Consider the following 19641-nt stretch of genomic DNA (forward strand, 5'->3'; position numbering starts at 1 on the left):
TAAGTTGCAGTAGGCTACATAATTGTTTTCGAATTGCTTGGAGGAATTTGATATGATTGAAATTTATTAGCCTCCTTGGTAAATCCATAACTTCATTAAATGGATTACTCATTTTCAATATACGCATATTAGTAATATCAGCTAAAATATGTATTAGCAACGAGGTCGCAACCTCTCTAGCCTGTGCGTCCGCTACTTCGTTCCCAGTTATAGCCCAGAGTCGTGAGACCCAAATGAGCCGGGAGCGATTGTGCATTCTTAACAAATTCAATGTCTAGATACACTGAAAGGCCTCAACTCACATGATGACAGTGCCTTGAGTGTCTGTCTATCGTTCAGAATAGCAATTTCCTCATGCAAAAATTCTTATCTAAATTGATGTCTGCACAAAACAAGATTGCATACACCTCCGCTGGAAAAGACTTTTAAAACTACCCATCGACACAGAACGCTTTATTCTGGAGCAATATATTCCAGCTCCTATGCCCTCTGGTATCTAGGAGCCACACGTATACTAATACGGGGTATACTCTGGAGTTTCCTTTCAAGTGCAGATGTTCCTCAGTTTCCTATTTTGAATTTCTTCTCAAATTTATTGACTTTAGTGATTTCATCTTTGGGTAGCTAGGCAACTGGGAGCTGCAGACTCAACGATTCCATGTCCTTGGATGGTATCACTTTTTCTCTACCAACACCTTCCCCAGTAATATTCAGCAAAGTAGGTTTTTTTGGGTCCTTTTTATGCTGCAGCAGATTGCAGCCGCGTTAAAAAGAGTTTTTAAAAATAATTTAAATGGAAATATTTACATGGTGCAATACTTGGAAAATATTGACTCTAAGAAATCTTAATTGATCATTGAAGTTTAAATTGTTTTTCTCAAGGCCGGCTTCATTAAAATTTTATCTATCGACCACCTTTATGAAACTACATATTTTTATGTAGGTGGTTGTGTTTCACGTGATCCTTAGCCTTAAGGGGTTAGGGGTAGTCAGAGGCCCGAAAAAATTATGATTTTCACGAATTTTTTTTTGCTACTTAATTAATTTATTTAACAAAAATAAAAACATAGCATAAAAACATCATGTTTTAACTTGACTCCACCAAACTTTCAAAAAAAAAAAATTAATTGCAAAAGTTATCGCTGTTTGTGTGAAACCCGTTTCTCCAGAAGTCCCTTGCGGTGAACATCACAAGTCCTTGCAGATTCATCTAAAACCAATCGGACAAGAAAAATTAGTTTTATTAATAGATAATCTTGTGCCTGATCGAAGCTTTTTTTTCAAAATGAACAAAATGGCGGCCTCAGAAAATGTTTTCCAGATTTTAGAAAAAAAAACCAACAGTTAATTGTTAAAAAAAAATCGAAATTTTTGAAAAAAAAAAAATCCTTCGATCAGGCACAAGTTTTTTATGTTTTTCAAAAGCTGTATAAATTTTATTAAAATCTACGTAGCGGTTTTTAAGTTACAGTGTTCACCAGTTTGAAAAACATAGTTTTGAGAAAAACGCATGTAAAGTTTTGCTATCGGCTCCGGAGCGGCCGAGCTCCCTTTGTTAATTGTTGAATAACTTGAAAAGTATTCGTCGGATTCACTTCAAATTTTTACACAATATTTTTAAAACATTATACTTTAAGAAAATGCAAAAAAAAATCGATTTTTTGAAAATTCTGACTACCTCTAACCCCTTAAGTAAATCCTTCATTCCAGACAGTATCTAAAGTCCTTTCACAAACAAATTATAACCTCGATTTGAAAATGGCGAAACTGCATACCCAAACATACTGTTTTTTTTATTAGGTGCGCAACTAAGTTCTCGTTGTCAATAGATGCCGCGAGCAGTGTATGCTAATCGATTCTAACATAACCGAAACGTCATAAACCAAGCTTAGACATTGGTTAACAAACTGCTTTGGCACATTACTGATTTTGTTTTGGTTTTGTCAAAATGTCTGATTTTGTGCCGAAAAATCGTCTCTTGCGGGAAGTGTTGATTTTCCGCTTTCATTCGAAAAAAACGGCGGCTGAAGCATTGAGAGCTACAAAAAGTTTATGAAGATGCTGTTTTAAGTGAAACAACGTGCCGAGACTGGTTCGGTCACTTCAAAGAAAGGCCAAAAACCTTCGAAGACGCTGTATTGGAGGCATTGCTCAATGAGGATCCGTGTCAAACGCAAGAGGAGCTTGCTTCAGTATTAGGAGTTACCCGCCAATCCATTTCCAAGCGATTGCATGCTTTGGGAATGATTCAGAAACAGAGGACTTCGGTTCCTTATGAGTTAAAACCAAGGGATGTTAAACGTCGTTTTTTCGCCTGTGAACAACTGCTCCAGCGGCAAAAAAGAAAAAAAGGCAAAAGGTTTTCTTCATCGCATCGTGACGGGTGATAAAAAATGGATTCATCACAGCAATTCAAAGAAAAGAAAGTGATGGGGACTGCCCGGTCAAGCTTCTACTGAATATTCGCCTCGGCCGAATATTCCCGCTGCGAAGGTTATGCTATGTATTTGGTGGGACCAAGTTGGTGTTATTTATTATGAAATGCTATAATCAAGCGAAACCATCACTGGGGATCGGTATCGACTTTAATTGATGCGATTGAGCCGATCACTGCGCGAGAAGCGGCCCCAATACGCGGAGAGGCATGATCAAGTGATTCTACAGCATGACAACGCTCGGCCTCAAGTTGCCAAGCCCATTAAAACTTACCTGGAAACACTGAAATGGGAAATCCCCACCCATCATATTCTCCAGATATTTCGCCTTCCGATTATCACCTGTTCCGATCGATGGCACATGGTGTAGTTGACCGGCAGTTCCGTTCATATGAAGGCATCAAAAAATGGCTTGGTCCGTGGATAGCCTCAAAGATGAACAGTTTTACCGAGACGGAATACGAGATCTACCAGAAAGATGGGAGTAGGTAGTAGCCAGCGATGGGCAATAATTTCAATGATGCACTTGTAACCATTTTTTCAGAGTAAAGGCTTTTATTATATGTACAAACACTTCAACTTCTTCTGTTCGAGCTTCTGTTTCTATATTTTGGGAGATCCCGAATCATTTACAAAAACTGAATATGTATCAACTAGGAAATTATTGATTATTTGAGGAACATTTTCTATGGCTGTCTTTTCTCAAGAGTGCATCAAATCTGGAACTAATCGAATGATATCATGCTCAAAATAACTCAGTTACCGCCCTATGTGATTATCTTAAGAAATGCAAATAATGACTGAACGACTCAGCCGCCAACTGGTTGCGTCAGAACAATATCCATTTGGCACGAAATCTTAAAACAGCTGTGTTTCAGAAATAATTTAGTATGCAGTCACAGGTCTACCCTTTCGCAGCTCAGACAATTTCACCTTCAGATTAGCTTAGAAATATAGTTACTAAAATACTTTACGCTTCTGTTCAACATTTATTTTCAAACTGCATTCAAATTCAATATATTTTCTATTGAGTTCCAATTTGAAATTAAATCTTTCATTTACACTATAAATCCGCGGGTCATTCATGCATCCATCACTAGATGCCCACACTTTGACTCAGCTATTTACACATGCCACAGCTCGTTACGATTATATCTCGCTGTGGCTTGCCGCTATTGGTGCCATAATCCTGCACGGTGTCAAGTATCCAAAAGCCACGTCTCACACGTCCAAATGCGATACGCTTGCCATTCAACACCTGCAGCGGTTTGAAGCTAATGGAAAAGCTGAGAAAGCGGCGCTTACTGCCACGCACATAGCGGCTAGGGAACGAGAGCACACCCGCACCGCAGCCATGATCCAACACATTCGTGTCGTGTTCGATGTTGGGCGCCGTCAGTGTTTTGTTGTCAGTCAACGCCAGTTCGCCCTCCAACCACAGCGGCGGAAAGAGACGCGTAAAGCTCATTCGCTCACTATTCTCCGCAGTGCACATGCGCACAAATTCCAGTACCACTTCCGGGCAGGCCTCCGTAAAGAGCTGTATAACGATGCGACCCAACGGGCGTAGGCCCTTCACTTCAAGATCGAAGAAGACGCGCGGACGCAACAGGCGACGCAACATTGGCTCATCGCTAGATACAGTTAGATCCTGATAACGTTTTATCACATGCTGCGGAATGCCACAATGTATCACCACATCTTGGGTTGCATTTGTTGTGCGCTTAAGTGATGGACTACCATTGCCATGAAATGCGTCCGTTGATGTCAAGGGCTGAGTGCAGCGCCTACGATGAGACTTACTCATTTCGGCGGCGACACGATGAGGTTTTTGTGGCACACGCGTGTCATTGTTCCACTCCTTGCGGGTGATGCGATGCCAGAATGAGCGCAAAGGCATCGATAGGCGTGCATGCTGGTAAGCTGCGCGTTTCTCGGCAGACGATGGCTGCACTACTTCCACATCGTTCGCCAATTGCGTTTCCTTGGTATGAGCAGTACAGCCAGTGTTGCCATTGAAACCCCCACCACCCTTATATATCGATCCATTTGTGCAAGAATTCCTATTATAATCACCGCTTCCTTTATCGGATCCCATCTTGCGTTTGAACTTCTCGTGTATATCAACGCGTGATTCCACAGTGTGCCGCCCATCGCCAGCGTCGCCACATGTGCAGCAGCAACCAGTAGAGCCACATGAATTGCAGTCGTATAGCAGCATCGTCGATTTCTCGCGGCCACCAATCGAAAGCGCATCGCTTTTCATTAGTTTTATGCGCGATTTGGCCAGTCGGCGTGGTGATGTGGTTGAGGCAGTGGTCAAAGTAGTACCGGTGGCCGATGGTGCCATCGAGACTGGTGTATTGGTGAAGGTACGCGTATTACTGCTGCGCTGAATGGCTGTGCGTACCGAGTTCAACATCTCAGTGAATGTCATTTCACGTTGTGGTCGACTTGCAACACGGCTCGGCGGTTGGCTGTTCACCACACTCTTGGCATTTTTCACGCGCAACCGATGCGCCACATAATCCTTCTTGCGCTCACTGATGTTCAAGGAACGCATTCGACTCTTAAGTAAATTGATTCGCGCCAGGCTATGAGAAATGCTGGATGGAACATGCCGCAGTCGGCGCGCACCGCGCGTAGCTGGTTTTTTGAACGAACTAATGTTGATTAGTTTTTTTTACTGCGTTATGCGATGGGAAGAAGAAAATTTTACTTTTTTCCACCCGAAGGCCAAATATTCAACTAAAATTTAATAAATTTAAATTAATTTAATTTAGTTTCTGTGCACAGAAGTTAGGCCAAATTTCACGTTATGAAATTAAATTTTCTTTTCAATCAAATGAAAATGAAGGAAATACAGAAAATCCAAACTAGCGAGGTGACAGAAAAATAATTAAAAAAAAGTTTTGAATATTTGGGATTTTTGGTTTTGTTTGTTTTTCTTTTTGAATGACATTAAAATTACTTATTGGAGCATATGCGGGTTGTGTATCATGCAAAAAGCAGAGTTGTATTACAATTTATGTAAATATTTAAAAAATCGAATTGTTCTGACTCGGCGTACTTGGGTTGTTTGTCTGTTTTTTGTATTTCTTTGCTTTGTATTTCTTTTTTTGTTTTGTGAAATAAACATTTCTATATCACGAGATTATCTGCTAAAAATAGTGACTATTTTAGGTTGAAATAAAATTATTTAAATAATTTTTTCAATTAACAAGGAACGATGACTCTTTTAGCCTAAAATAAACAGGTTATTTTTTCAAAGACTCGTATGACAGGAAGTGGTTGGACCAAACTGTAGTGCGCGCAAAACTCGTGTGTGCGTCTATGCGACGCTGATGATGTGGTGCTGATGGCGTCAGGATACGATCAGTGGGATCATTTAAAGGGCATTAGGCGAGCATAATTCTTAGGCAACAGGCTGTGGCCTAAGTTTAAACCCGCGTAAAACAGAACTCATGCTATTTACGACCAGATATAAGGAACCAATTTTTACTCTACCAAATATTAACGGACAAACCCTCTCACTCTCAACCAGTGCAAAGTACTTAGGGATAATTTTGGACTCCAAAGTTAGCTGGAAATTAAACGTCGAATAACGGGTAAGGAAAGCAGAAATTGCTTTATATGCCTGCAAACGTATGCTTGGAAGAAGATGGAGTCTTCAACCTAAGCATACATTTTGGCTGTATAAGGCGGTTATACGACCAATTTTATCGCATGGTTCGGTAGTTTGGTGGAAAGCTCTAGGGAGAGATTACAATACCAAATTACTCGGCAGAGTACAAAGATCAGCCTGTGCAATAACGGTCGATGCAATCAGATCATGGCCTAGGGAGGTCATTAAGAAGGCGGCAACCATGAGTGCATTTAGATTAACATCATCCCAACAGTAACATTCAATAAGAATTTTGCCACTCTCTTTCCATCTAAGGAGGAATGGAATAAGTTACTCTCACTAAACAACTTCGACACTACAGTCTATACCAACGATTCTAAAATGGATTGCGGTGTTGGAGCTGGTATATATTCTCATAGACTTAAAAATTAAAAATCTGCGCGTCTCCCCAATGCCTGGAAGCCGGAAGTACTGGCAATTAGGGAAGCTTGTAGGCTACTAATCGCAGATTTTTCTTTTAAGGGTTATATCGCTATTCTCTCGGATAGCCAAGCTGCAATCCAGGCCTTTCCACCTTGAGCGAAACCATAATATTAGCTGGGTCCCAGGACATCGGAATATTGAAGGTAACGAAAAAGCAGATAAACTGGCAAGAGGAAGATCTGCCATGAATAACGCTCTTGCAGAATCGGTACTCACACCATTAGGTGCAGTCAAGAGTACAATTTCCCTAAAATACCTTCCGCGGATTGTAGATGTAGAGACCAGACGAAATGCAAAACTAGCAAAACGTTATGACCCACCTGCAACCTCAAACAATCGTCAATATTGTTAAACATGAAACGACGGGACGACGGGACGCCTGGAGACTAACGGCAGTCATAACTGGCTTTTGGTCTGTCGGAGAACAAGCAGCAAAAATGGGCATCCCTCACAACTCATACTGTCACAGTTGTAAACAACCGGAGAAAAAGGAAACGATCTTCCCCTTCCTCTGTGAATACCCTACTCTATGGAAGGACATAGTGCTAACTCTGGGTCAACCGCTGTTCGAGAGTCTTGAACAACTGCCTGGCTCAGATATCAACAATCTAATAAGGTTCTTAAACCGCACAGACTGGATCTAGTCATGCCGTAAATAACTGGTAAACAAGTTGGTAACGTGGGTGAGGCAACAAAATGTAGCGGAAGCGCTATTTGGATTCTGGAAGAATCACCACTCAAACCAAACAATCAACGCGCTACGAATTGAAATTGTGCAACATAAGTTTATTCGCTTTGCGCTCCAAACGATAAAATGTGAAGAGCCGCTCTCCTCATACAGTTTACGCTGTAAGTAAACATTTCTATAGGCACTTCAAAGCAGAAAAAAATAAACAGCCTCTTTGGTTTTTACCACGTGATTGGTGGGTCCATGAAATGTTCTGAACATCTTGGGCAGACTAATTTGGCCATATGGCCAGCAGATCTCTTCAAATTTTTTCAAAATCCTCTTTACCTCCTTGTGATCACAGCCATTTATCCTTCTCATGCACCTGAAATCACAGCACTTTTGGCGTATAATAATATCTCAAAAATATTAAATATAGATTTTCCATATCCAATATCTGTTTCTAAAGCTACGATTGGCACTCTGTATTGTTGGCATAAATACGATAAATCTCGAGTGGGGCTAAAATTTAGTTCAAAGATTATTCTAACTGTTACTAAATTTTAGGAAAAATCCCCCCCATTTATTTTATACATCTGTCCATTGACATTAAGTTTGTTGTTTAACAATTTGGTCAGAATTTATATACATCGCTTAATGGCCAGTGTCAAAAGCGATAAAATTAAAATAAAAGAAATAATATACAATTAAATAATATACAATAATACAATACAAGTTTCACTTTAAAAAAAAAATAATAATTGGCGCGTACACTTCTGTTAGGTGTTTGGCCGAGCTCCTCCTCCTATTTGTGGTGTGCGTCTTGATGTTGTTCCACAAATGGAGGGACCTACAGTTTCAAGTTTCACTTTACATGAATACATTTTACAACTATTTTAACTATTTTAAATAATTATATTTTTTTACATATTTATTGTTTTTCAGCATTTATCATACTAGGTCGCTTGGTCGGGTTCTCTTTAAACGCCTTTTTCCATTTCTTTCCCTTTCAAGCAGTTTGTTGATTTCTGCATTACTGTGTGTGTGTATTTTTTCAAAGTGCCTTGTTGTTATCTTTTTGATTTCTTCGTCTACTCTTGCTATTATATATTAAAAGTCCTGTGGATGTCATCATTTTTCGTGTACCTGTCAGACATGGTCAAAATTCGAAGAAACTTAGATTGCTGTCGTTGGATTTGGAGCAAACTAACCAATGAAGTTGTCGAAGTTTTTCTTTTATTTGTTTGACCTTTTGCTTTATGTGGTGATTCCAATTTAGTTTGGAGTCCAAGTGAATTCCCAGATATTTAGTAGTTGATTCTATTGTAATTGCTTTATCATTTATTTTAATTGGAACTGCGGTGTTTTGTTAGTAAATATAACCTGTACGGTTTTGTCTTCATTTATTTTTAGGCACCAGTTATCAAACCATTCCTTAACTGCGTTTGTGTATCGCTGCAGTTTTTCAGTAGCGATAATTAAGCTTTTGTCTGATGTTAATAGTATTGTATCGCCTACGAACGTAGCAATTGAAGAATTTGTTTCGTCAGGAGATGGTATATCTGCGGTGAATTAAACATAAAGTAGAGGGCCAAGAACGCTTCCTGGCGGAACTCCAGCAGTTATTTGATGAATACCTGAACATTGATTGTCATATTTAATATAGAAGCTTCGGTCGGTTAGATAGATTTTTATGATGAGATAGTAGTCAAAAGGTAGTATTATTTTTATTTTGTGGAGTAAGCCTTTATGCCACACTTTGTCAAACGCTTTAGCTACGTCCAAAAATACTGCCGCACAGTATCGATTTTTTTCAAGGTCTGATTGGATTTTATTTATTTATTATTGATTTTTTTTTTTTTTATGCGATTTCCAAAATATTAATATACTAGCTTTAACCTGCGACCCCGCTCGCGTAGGAGTAGTTTTGAGGGATTTAGGATATGTATATAAAAGAATTACAAACAATAATTTCATAGAAAATAATTTTTTATTCAGAAAAATAGCAAGAAAAATTATATTTATTAATTTTCTATCTCAAACCGTTTTTGAACTTTGCATTTGGGTCACAGTTGAGCAGCTTATGCGGATTATGAAGTCTAGAGTGTGCTATAAAGAGTGGGAAATAGGAAAAACTAAGATTTTTTAGATTAAATTTAAGCAAATATTCGATTATTAGTGATGAATGAGAGTGGTGGCGCGGCCTGGGTGCTGTGGGAAGGGAGTTCCATCATAAAAACATGCCTATAACCTTCATTGGGTGAAAATATGAATGTATAAAAATTTCTACGTCATTTGGTTTGTCGTTTCGTAGTGATGCGCGGACAACGTACAGAAATTCACCTTTATAGTATAGATTTTATTCAATTCAAGTTATCTCAATTCCAGAAGTTATAAGTCAAGAAGACCGAAAGGTTATTTCTACAAAAGAGATAACAGATGATAAGTATAGAGTTATTAATGACCAACATAAATGATGAAATCAAAATTTGTATTCTAGTCTCATTTTCCACCAAGAAACATATAAGCACACTTTTATTAAATTTTATACAAAAGTTAGAAAATTTCCACTAACTTTACATTACAATTCCATGGATTATAATTGCAGCTTCCTGAAAAAAATTTTAGTTTATTAAATTTTAGGTCAACAAGGTGCAAGTTTCAAGTTGCTAAAAATCGTGTTGATTTTTATAACTTTTTGCCATGGCACTCGCACCTTTTCTCTATATAAAAAGAGGTTGTCTGTAAAGTCGGTTTACTGACGATAGTTTAACGTAACAACGGCATAAGAGTTGCATGATGGAATGGTTGCAATTTTCAAAACAAAATTTTAATTTTATTTGTTTAATAGATATTTTGTATGGATATAGAGAAGGAGGTAAATGGAATCACAATGGAATAGGTCAAGTTACATTTACACAAACGTGAAAAATGACCAAACACTTATCAAATTCATGAAAGATATCTTCAATTTCGATTGTGCATTAGACGTTAATAAGTCAACAACACTAAGAGGCACCATTATAGATTTGCCTTTTTCAAGACACTTTGCACTCGAAACACTCCCTTTCATTTCCTACTTTTCCTATCATCTCCTATTCTCAACAGAGAAATAGTTCATTTCCATGCACAGAGGAAGAAGGCATATGCAAATACAAATATGTAAATTTATATACATATGCGCATTTACATACATATACCACTGTGGGCAAAAAGTAAGGGGAATTTATTTGTCAAACTTCGCGTAGTTTTTTCCTTCGAAAAAAAAAAAAGAAAAAATCGTTTAAAAAACCAAACCTGTGATAAATATACAAATATAATGATGTAGAATTAAGATTTATAGCATATTCTGTAAATTGTGCGATAACATAAATATTGTAACGTTTTCTACTTAACAAACTCTCTCTCTCTCTCTTCGCGGGATAAAAATTTCGCTTTAGTTATTTTTTTCATTAGTTGGCAGCACTGTTAATAACATCTGGGCCAACTTTCATGTGAATGTCATTATCAGTAATATATTTACGTTTGTGTTTACCAAACGACCAAGAGTGCATTTTTCGATTTTTACAATGTCTGATTTGATTGAGCAGAGAAGTGCCATCAAATTTTGTTTGCGGAGTGAAATTTCGACTGCGGAAACGTTTAGCATGCAGAAGGCATTTGGTGATTCGACCATGTCGCAGAAAAATGTTTATAAGTGGTACAAAGACTTCAAAGAGGGTCAAGAACGTGTTGATGACTTAGAGCGCTCCGGACGACCATCGACGTCAACAGATGACCAACACGTCAATAAAGTGAAGGAGTTAGTGCTCAAAAATTGTCGGTCGACTGTTAAAGACCTTACTGATATGATCGGAATATCAGAAGGATCTGTGAAAACCATTTTGAAAGACTATTTGGGCCTACGAAAAGTTAAATTTCTTGGAAAAAAGTCGTCGCGTTGATGTGTGTGAAACAATGCTTTCAGACTATGAGGACAAGCTCAAATGCATCATTACGGGAGATGAGACTTGGATTTAGGCTTACGACCCTGAAACAACCGACCAATTAATCGTTCAAAAATAATGGTAATGGTCATGATGACAGTTTTTTTCGATTTTCGTGGTGTGGTGCACTATGAACTCCTTCCATCTGGCCAAACTGTTAATAAGGAATATTATTTGAGCATTATGCGTCGTTTACGTGAAGCAATTCGTCTAAAAAGGCCAAAATTATGGGCCAACAACTCTTGGTTTTTGTATCACGATAATGCACCGTCTCACACTGCACTCGTTCTTCGAGACCATTTCGCCAAAAATTCCACGCATATCGTTCTGCAACCACCGTATTCGCCTGATTTGGCTCCGTGTGACTTCTGGCTATTCCCAAAACTCAAGAGACCACTCCGGGGAACGCGTTTCGAGTCGATTGAGGAGATAAAAGCTGAATCGAAGAAGGTGCTGATGGCTATACCGGAAATGGACTGTTTGGCATGTTTCGGGGATTGGAAAAATCGTTGGTATAAGTGTATTTCATCGAGAGGGGATTATTTTGAAGGGGATGAAATTGATTTACAAGAATAAATAAAGATTTTTCATTTTACAACCAAATTCACCTTACTTTTTGCCACAGTACATGCTCACTCAAGTAGCAGAGAGCCAGATGTCGAACGTTGCCGAATGCGGGGGCCGATTGTGCTCTTTGTCGTTTGTTCCGCGCTTTCGCTTGCAGTTCAAGCAAGGTAACGACGCATAAGCAAGATAACGACGATTGAGGAAGATAACGACACATTTTTTCGTGCGTGCAGTCGGCTAAATCGAATTATAAGACGATATCACGTCAAAAAATTTCGTCATTGACTGAATAAATTAAAGTACTTCTTTGATTGCTTATCATATTTTTGCTCAGTGGACATTCACAATATTCGACGTTGCATTGAGGATCTTCGGTGACTCGACTTTATAAGAAGGTAAAGAATAAGTGAAGTTAAAAGAGATCTATTCTCGCGAGACTTAGACTACGTCATTCAGGTACATACATGAGGTAGGAATCGGGGAATTGAAAAATGAACAGCCAGATATCATTAATGATTCTACTCGTTGCCTATTTTCGATGTTTCTGATAAGACTAACTTTATATCTGTTATTCACTCTCGAACGGGCTTACCAGAAAAACATCGTAGATGTACAAGTCTGCAAATATAACGTGTCGAGCTACGCACGTTACATAGGTGAGGGACTTATACCAAAATTCTTCAGAGCAGTGAATGCTGCCTTCATGCACTAAGTATGCTCTACGCTCTTACTTTACTATTAGATTGCAGTATTTCTTGCTCAAAGAATCAGCACCTTTTCTAATTTCAATGGCAATACAGTGGACGAATTAAAATTCACGTTCAAATGAGCTTTTACCTTTGAGTTTAACTAAGTAACCTAACCTAATCTACAGCTCTTACTAAAGTAGTTCAGATTGGGCCAGCAGAGACAAGCACACCGCTGATGAGATATATTAAACCACAAACATACTTTGTCTGTGAAAATTTTACGGGCGCATACGGTGACAATAAATCTGCAAAATCCATTCCGTTGTTATTCATTTTGTTTCTTTGCATTGACTACTCATTATTCTACTCCATTTCTTGGAAAATTTCGCTTGTTAACAATGGAATGGAGAGCTAAGGAAAATCGTTTTGCAGTGATTGCATGACAAAAGTGTGGTAAAAGTGCAAGTAATATTTACGAATTGCTAAAAAAATTTAATATTTCGAGAATCCACAATCACTCGTTTTTCCCAAACGTCTGAAGTGACAGACAGAAAAGAAGTGGTCGTCCTCACGTGATTCGAACCACTGCAGCCATAAGAGCCGTTCTAGAAAGAATTCCCCTTAGAAAGCAGAAAATCGTGTCCGGGGAAATCAATGTATCGATGTATCCATGTCAAAACTTATTTGAGATGATCTCCACATGAAAGCGTTTCATCGTTCAACTGGTCATCTTTTGACAACGCGCTTGAATAAAATTAGACACGACAGATGCAAGCAGCTTCTTCGGTGGTACACGGTCAACGGCCGTGAAGATATTCTGTTCACAGACAAGAAAATGTTCACTGTTCAAAAAGTTGTTAATAAGCAAAATGACAAAATCTAAACTAAAGCTTTTAGTAATGCAAAAAATGTTATTCCAAGGGTTCAGCGTGACCCCCATCCAATCTCCGTAATGGTTTGGTGGAGGAGTGGCTTGCAAAGGGGCACATCTATTTTACATCTATATTACATCTATTCATTTCTGCGCAAAAAGGGTTAAGACCGGAGTAAAAGTGTACCAGGGGAATGTCTTAGAAGGCGTGATGAAACAGTTGAGCAGTACTCTCTTCAATGGATAGCTTTGGATACAAGATTGCGTTTCACCCCATAAGGCAAAAACCACCCAACAGTAGAGAAAAAACAATATTCCTGGGTTCCTAGCCGATAACCCCAGAAGATTGGCCATTTGAAAGTACGGATTTGAATCCATTGGGCTACAGCTTGTGATCAGAATTGGAGAACATGGTCCGACGAAGACCTCACAAAAATTTGGAGAGTCTCAAACAATTTTTGGTTCGACCTCATTATCCATGGAAACCGTGCGTGCTGCAATAGCTGAATCGCCTAATCGTTTGAAGGTTTGCGCAAAAGCAACCGGTGACTATTTCGAATGAAAATTTAATTTTTTTTTAATATATACATGATTAAGTAAAACTAAATTGATTAAAAAATGTATTATAATTTCATATCTATAACAGAATTAATTTGTAACAGAACTTAACGCAGGACTAAGTATAAAAAATAGTAGCGGAATTCAACTTTTGAAAATTTGTTGTTCTTTTCATGCGAATCGATGTGTTGGATATTATTAACCTCGACAATACCACTAGCATACTTAACCGTGTTCGGCTTTTGTCCAAATTTTGAAATAAAGAAAATAATAACGGATGGTTAAGTTTCAAGGGCCGGTATTGATTTTGAATAAAATACGATTTTATTGTCATTTCTCTTTATTATGATAATATTAGTGTGGCTCAATTACGCATGGAACAAAATACAAAATATCGCCCAAATGGTCGCCACGGCCTCGGCGGCACACCTCCATCCGATGGTCCAAATTTTCGATGTCGCTGAGGCATAATTGAGGTTATCTGCCGTTAGTGTGCCGAATTATCTCATCTTTTAGCTCTTGAATTGTTGCGGGCTTGTCAACGTACATTTTTTCTTTCAAATAACCTCAAAGAAAGAAGTCCAACGGTGTCAAATCACATGATCTTGGCGGCCAATTGACATCGCCGCGACGTGAGATTATTCGGTCATCAAATTTTTCGCGCAAAAGAGCCATTGTTTCGTTAGCTGTGTGACAATTGGCATCGTCCTGTTAAAACCACATATCGCCCACATCCACATCTTCCAATTCGGGTCATAAAAAGTTCGTTATCATCTCACGATAGCGAGCACTATTCACAGTAACTGCCTGACCGGCCTCATTTTGGAAAAAATACGGCCCAATGATGCCGCCGTCCCATAAACCGCCCCAATCAGTCACTTTTTGTGGGTGCATTGGCTTTTCGGCAATCACTCTTGGATTATCATTCGCCTAAATGCGTCAATTCTGCTTATTGACGAATCCACTGAGGTGAAAGTGTGCCTCATCACTGAAAATGATTTTTTTCGAAAATTGGTCATTCACTGTTTCCATTTCCTGCCCCCATTCTGACTATTGACGACGTGTTGCTCAATTGTGTATTTTTCTACAGTTCAAATCGAATTAGTCTGAAATTGGAAAATGTGAAATGAAATGCAAAAAAAAAGCTCGACGTTTAGATGTAGTTCACTTTGAACATCGGCCCTCAAAATTTAACCACCCTTTATTTTTGTGTTTATAATCAGTATCGGCTTTTAAGTCTTTGTTGTTTTTGATCGTACCCAATGATAATGACTACTGCCTTTCAATACACAAGCGTTAAAAGAATATATTTTTAGGTCTCAAAAATCCTGGGATATTTAGCAATCCCGATATTTTCGGGATTTGTGATTTTTTATGAAGTCCGAAAATGCCCTTTTATGGCAACAAACTAACATTGAAAATCACATTGCTTCTAAATAGTTAAAAATTTACCTACTGTCTTTTGCTTTACGGGAATTATTAATTAAATTTTCACTTTAAGAGGCGCAGCTCCTCCAGACAATAAGTTTTTCAATCATTTTTTGCGAAATGCTGAGAGTATTAGATGAGAGATTAAATGAGTATAAATTTTTTTTTTTTTTTTTTGAAAGAAATAAGAAACAAAATGGCGGCGCTACAGCTGCTTAAACGTAGCTCCTTTAATTTGCCCTGTGGAATGTACAGCCTCTTGTGACGGGTGATCAATCATGAGGTGCTTTTTTCCATAGTTAAAAAAAAACAAAAATGTAAATTAAAAAAAAAACCTTTATTTATCATTTGAAAGGACATTCTTTGACATTTACTTTTTGAATATGACTTCATTCAAATGTTGGCCGCAACTACGCTTAAGGTGGTCCATTCTGAAGGTCCAATTTTCAATCATTCGACTGGTATGTCGTGAATAACACGCGTAATGTTGGCTTCCAGAGCTTCAATCGTAGCTGGTTTATCAGCATAGACCTTCGACTTCACGAATCCCCAAAGAAAAAAGTCCAAAGGTGTGATATCACAAGATCTTGGTGGCCAACTCACAGGTCCTAAACGTGAAATCAGCTGCTCTCCGAAATGACTTCTCAATAAAGTCATTGTTTCACGAGCTGTATGGCAACAGAACGCTGATTTTCATAATACAGTTGAACAATTTGTAGACGTTGTTGCGGTGTGAGTCTTTCCATGATGAAATGCCAAACGCTGTTCAACAAATCCACGATGACAGTTTGCCACAACTCGCACGCGATCTGTAAAAAAACGCAAATGAAAAAAACTCCTCTTAATTGATCACCCGTTATATACACATATCCTCCTATATAGAGCTCCTCCTCCTATTTGTGGTGTGCGTCTTGATGTTGTTCCACAAATGAAGGGACCTACAGTTTCAAGCCGACTCCGAACGGCAGATATTTTTATGAGGAGCTTTTTCATGGCAGAAATGCACTCGGAGGTTTGCCATTGCCTGCCGAGGGGCGACCGCTATTAGAAAAATGTTTTTATTAATTTTGCTTTCACCGAGATTCGAACCAATGACCTCTCAGTGAATTCCGAATGGTGATCACGCACCAACCCATTCGGCTACGGCGGCAGCCTCTTGTAATAAACTGAAATCAACCAGGCAAACATATTTCATTAAAGTAAGTTATTCCGCTTTGCACTGACTTATTTTTACAAAGACAAAAAAAAACAAGAATGAGGAGAAGGTGCCTTCTTAGGTATATCACTCTCTTTTTGGCTCAGTAATTACTAAAAAATAAAAATAAGTTAGAAATTTAGTTATTATAATTAAACTTAGACTAAAGGCAGATATGCATAATAACATAAATTTTAATAAAAAAAATACGAAATAAAATTTTGGTGATCCGATCAAACCATTTCCGATATCGGAGACGCGACATGAAAATCAATGAAAACCTTTCTATGATTACTGAGCGAAGTTGGTGTTGGCATATATTACTTTATTGGCTTATATGCTACCAGAATGCGTGTTCCTTGGTATGACTTCTGTTCAAGATTTATGATGGAAAGGAAGACAAGATTAACCAAAGCCATCCCTGTTACTTTACGGCACTATCTATGTGAAGGGATCAAACTTGAAGATCTCAGTTCCACGAGTATTAGAAACCTAATAAAATTAGTTTTGGGTACCGATTGGCTTTAGGGATAGAGATAAGTTTCACCCCTTCAAGAGGCTTACGGTCTAAGTCCTTTTTTTTAGGTACAGCCACACATCATCATCATCATCATCAAGCGTTCAACAATCTTGTGCAGTCCATTGTTTCCACAACTAAGGTTCTCCAGTGTGATCGATCCCCTTCTGCGCCTTACCATTTTCCGCAAGTCGGCTGTGACCACATCAATTCAGCGTTTGTCTTGTCTCGCTCGACCTCTCCGTGTATCTTATCCGATATGTTCCGTCATCTCGGCGAAAAGGAACATATACTTTCCGCAATATCTTTTTTTCAAACCTCAGTATTCTGTCGATGTCTGCTGTTTTAAGTACCCACACCTTGCTACTGTATGTTAGTATGGGGCGCACAAGCGCTTTGTAACTGTAAATTGGCAAATTTTGAACGTTTGATAGCAAACGAGATTTTAATGCTTTTATGTGTGCAGAGCCACACAACCCAAACTAAAATAAAATTTCATGTGTAGTTACGTTTGCATTTCCGCTCAGGTTTTCTACGACTGCTAGAGCTCGAGATCAACAAAAATTCTGCTTAAACGACGCCTATTCTCGTACGACGTTTTCCAGCGTACATCTGCATCTACATCCACAAATAAATTTAAAATTTTCGCAGCGAATGATGAGCATTAGTGTTTAGCATTTGAAATAATTTAAAAATTGTGCCAAACTTAGTCTCAAAATCTCGATATCTATATTTTCAGAAACAAATTATAATTATAATAGTTAAATTATCCAAACTTATATTATATAGTTTATCTGAGTGCATAGCAACTATTTTTATTATCATTGACTGAGGGGCATATAAATTTTAAAGCTTCGCATACTCACTTACTCGATGCCTATACAGCGTATACGCAAATTCAGTTTCATTCCAATTTATTAATTTACTTCTGGCCCATTTCACAAGCAGCGATGAGCCTTCAGGCACTTCATGTACGCCTAACTTTATAATTAATTACATAACGATGTCTGCTAAAGTTAACGCTGCACGCTACATCTCATGCCAACACATTCTGCCTATTTCATTAATGCTCGTATTTTTTGCCTGTTAAATAAAGTTAACGACATAACTAAGTAGTTATTTGCATTGACTAGGCGACTAATTAAATTTGTGTGTAACCCACGAAATAACAAACTATACAGCTTCAGCTAGCAAAGGTGAGACACTACAGGTAGCTCTACGGCGCGTATACGTAACATAATTCATTGAGTGGATGAGAAGCGAATGATGTGCGGCTGGAAAGAACTACAGCAGCTTGTTTCAAATATCTGGCCACTTGAATTAATAAAACGGCAGAAATGAGGGTACAATAAGTATATCTAACGTTATTTGAGGGAAATCAAGGGAGGGTGGGAGAGCGAGAGAGCCTAAGTGGATGGAGCGCCAATGAAGCGGCAACGCGTTTGAGCACCTCAAGTGTGAAGGAACAACTACTCACGTTGCCGTGAATATATATTAATGCGCTGTAAAGCATGACCTGCGGCAGAAGCTTTTGAAAAGTGAAACATGAAGAGTGAGGAATGAGAAGTAAAAACTGTGAATTGAGTGCTTGAAAAAAAGTCAAATGATAAACCTTTTCAAACCTCATTAATAACCAACCGTGTTCGGGCTTGTCACTAAGCAAAATTGCATGTGTACACATTTACCATATATGCATGTAGTATAAATACTTGTAAATCGTGTATGTGTGAAAGCAGTCATTTTCACACCTACAAGCCACGAAATTGCGTATACGTCCCGCCCAACAGCCAGCGGTGGATATGAATGTTACAAATTAATTTCATAAAATATTGTTTTTCTGCATAAATTTATCTTACACATTTCTGCAACTACAACTACGCCACTGCATATATATGTGTGTGTGTGGGTGTGCGTGAGGCTATGCTATGGGCGCATATAAGTACATTTGTAGCAAATTTGTACAATTTTTTACCAACCTCTGTGTATATTAATATAAATTGTTGCGCCACTGAAACATAAATTGTAGCTTACTTTTTTTTGTGGTGCGTGCACTCCTATACATATCTGTGCGTAAGCAATATTGTGCTTGTACACATGCAGATGTGCGCCTTTAGTCATAAATACCAACACATGTTGACAGCTCGTAATTTATTAAATATGTAGCCATTAAGCAGAATGATTGAGGTAATTAAATGTCATCCGACATGCAGGCATACTACTTGGCCCCAGGCGTATATATGTACACACAGGCCTTTGCATAAAAATATACGCACACACACACACATACACTCAGATGAGACTGTAGAGAGACTGTACTCATTATTCTGCTAATTAATATAAATACATACGTTTAACTGCGTGCATATGTTGCGCTCACTGCCTCTGTGTGTAAAAGACCAAAAGAGGTTGGTGTGTATGCGTTAAGCCTTGAGGCTTAATATAGACAAACTGGCTGCCGAAGAGTATTAGTGGCCAGCTGGCCATGCTTGATTGATAACTTTGTGATAGCTCTATAGAAGCAACGTACAAGTAATATACAGGGTGTGAAAGGAGGGGAAGTAAACTTTAGCGAAGTAAAGTACGTATTTAAGGTGGCGATTTTGGAGTTATGGCAAAGTAT

At 38.4% G+C, this 19641-nt stretch overlaps 1 protein-coding gene across 1 annotated transcript; it reads right to left on the minus strand.

Moving 5' to 3' along the window:
• Positions 1–3536: 3536 nt before the first annotated feature.
• On the minus strand, positions 3537–5317 carry LOC129246209 (uncharacterized). Its single transcript, XM_054884817.1, has one exon. It carries the CDS (start codon positions 4996–4998, stop codon positions 3556–3558), a length of 1443 nt encoding a protein of 480 aa, XP_054740792.1. The 5' UTR covers positions 4999–5317; the 3' UTR covers positions 3537–3555.
• Positions 5318–19641: the final 14324 nt, after the last annotated feature.

Source organism: Anastrepha obliqua, chromosome 4, assembly GCF_027943255.1.
Source record: "Anastrepha obliqua isolate idAnaObli1 chromosome 4, idAnaObli1_1.0, whole genome shotgun sequence".
NCBI classification, from domain to species: domain Eukaryota; kingdom Metazoa; phylum Arthropoda; class Insecta; order Diptera; family Tephritidae; genus Anastrepha; species Anastrepha obliqua.

Coding starts and splice junctions, on each gene's coding strand:
- LOC129246209 (XM_054884817.1), bottom strand. CDS start 4,998: ATGCGTTCCTTGAACATCAGTGAGCGCAAGAAGGATTATGTGGCGCAT.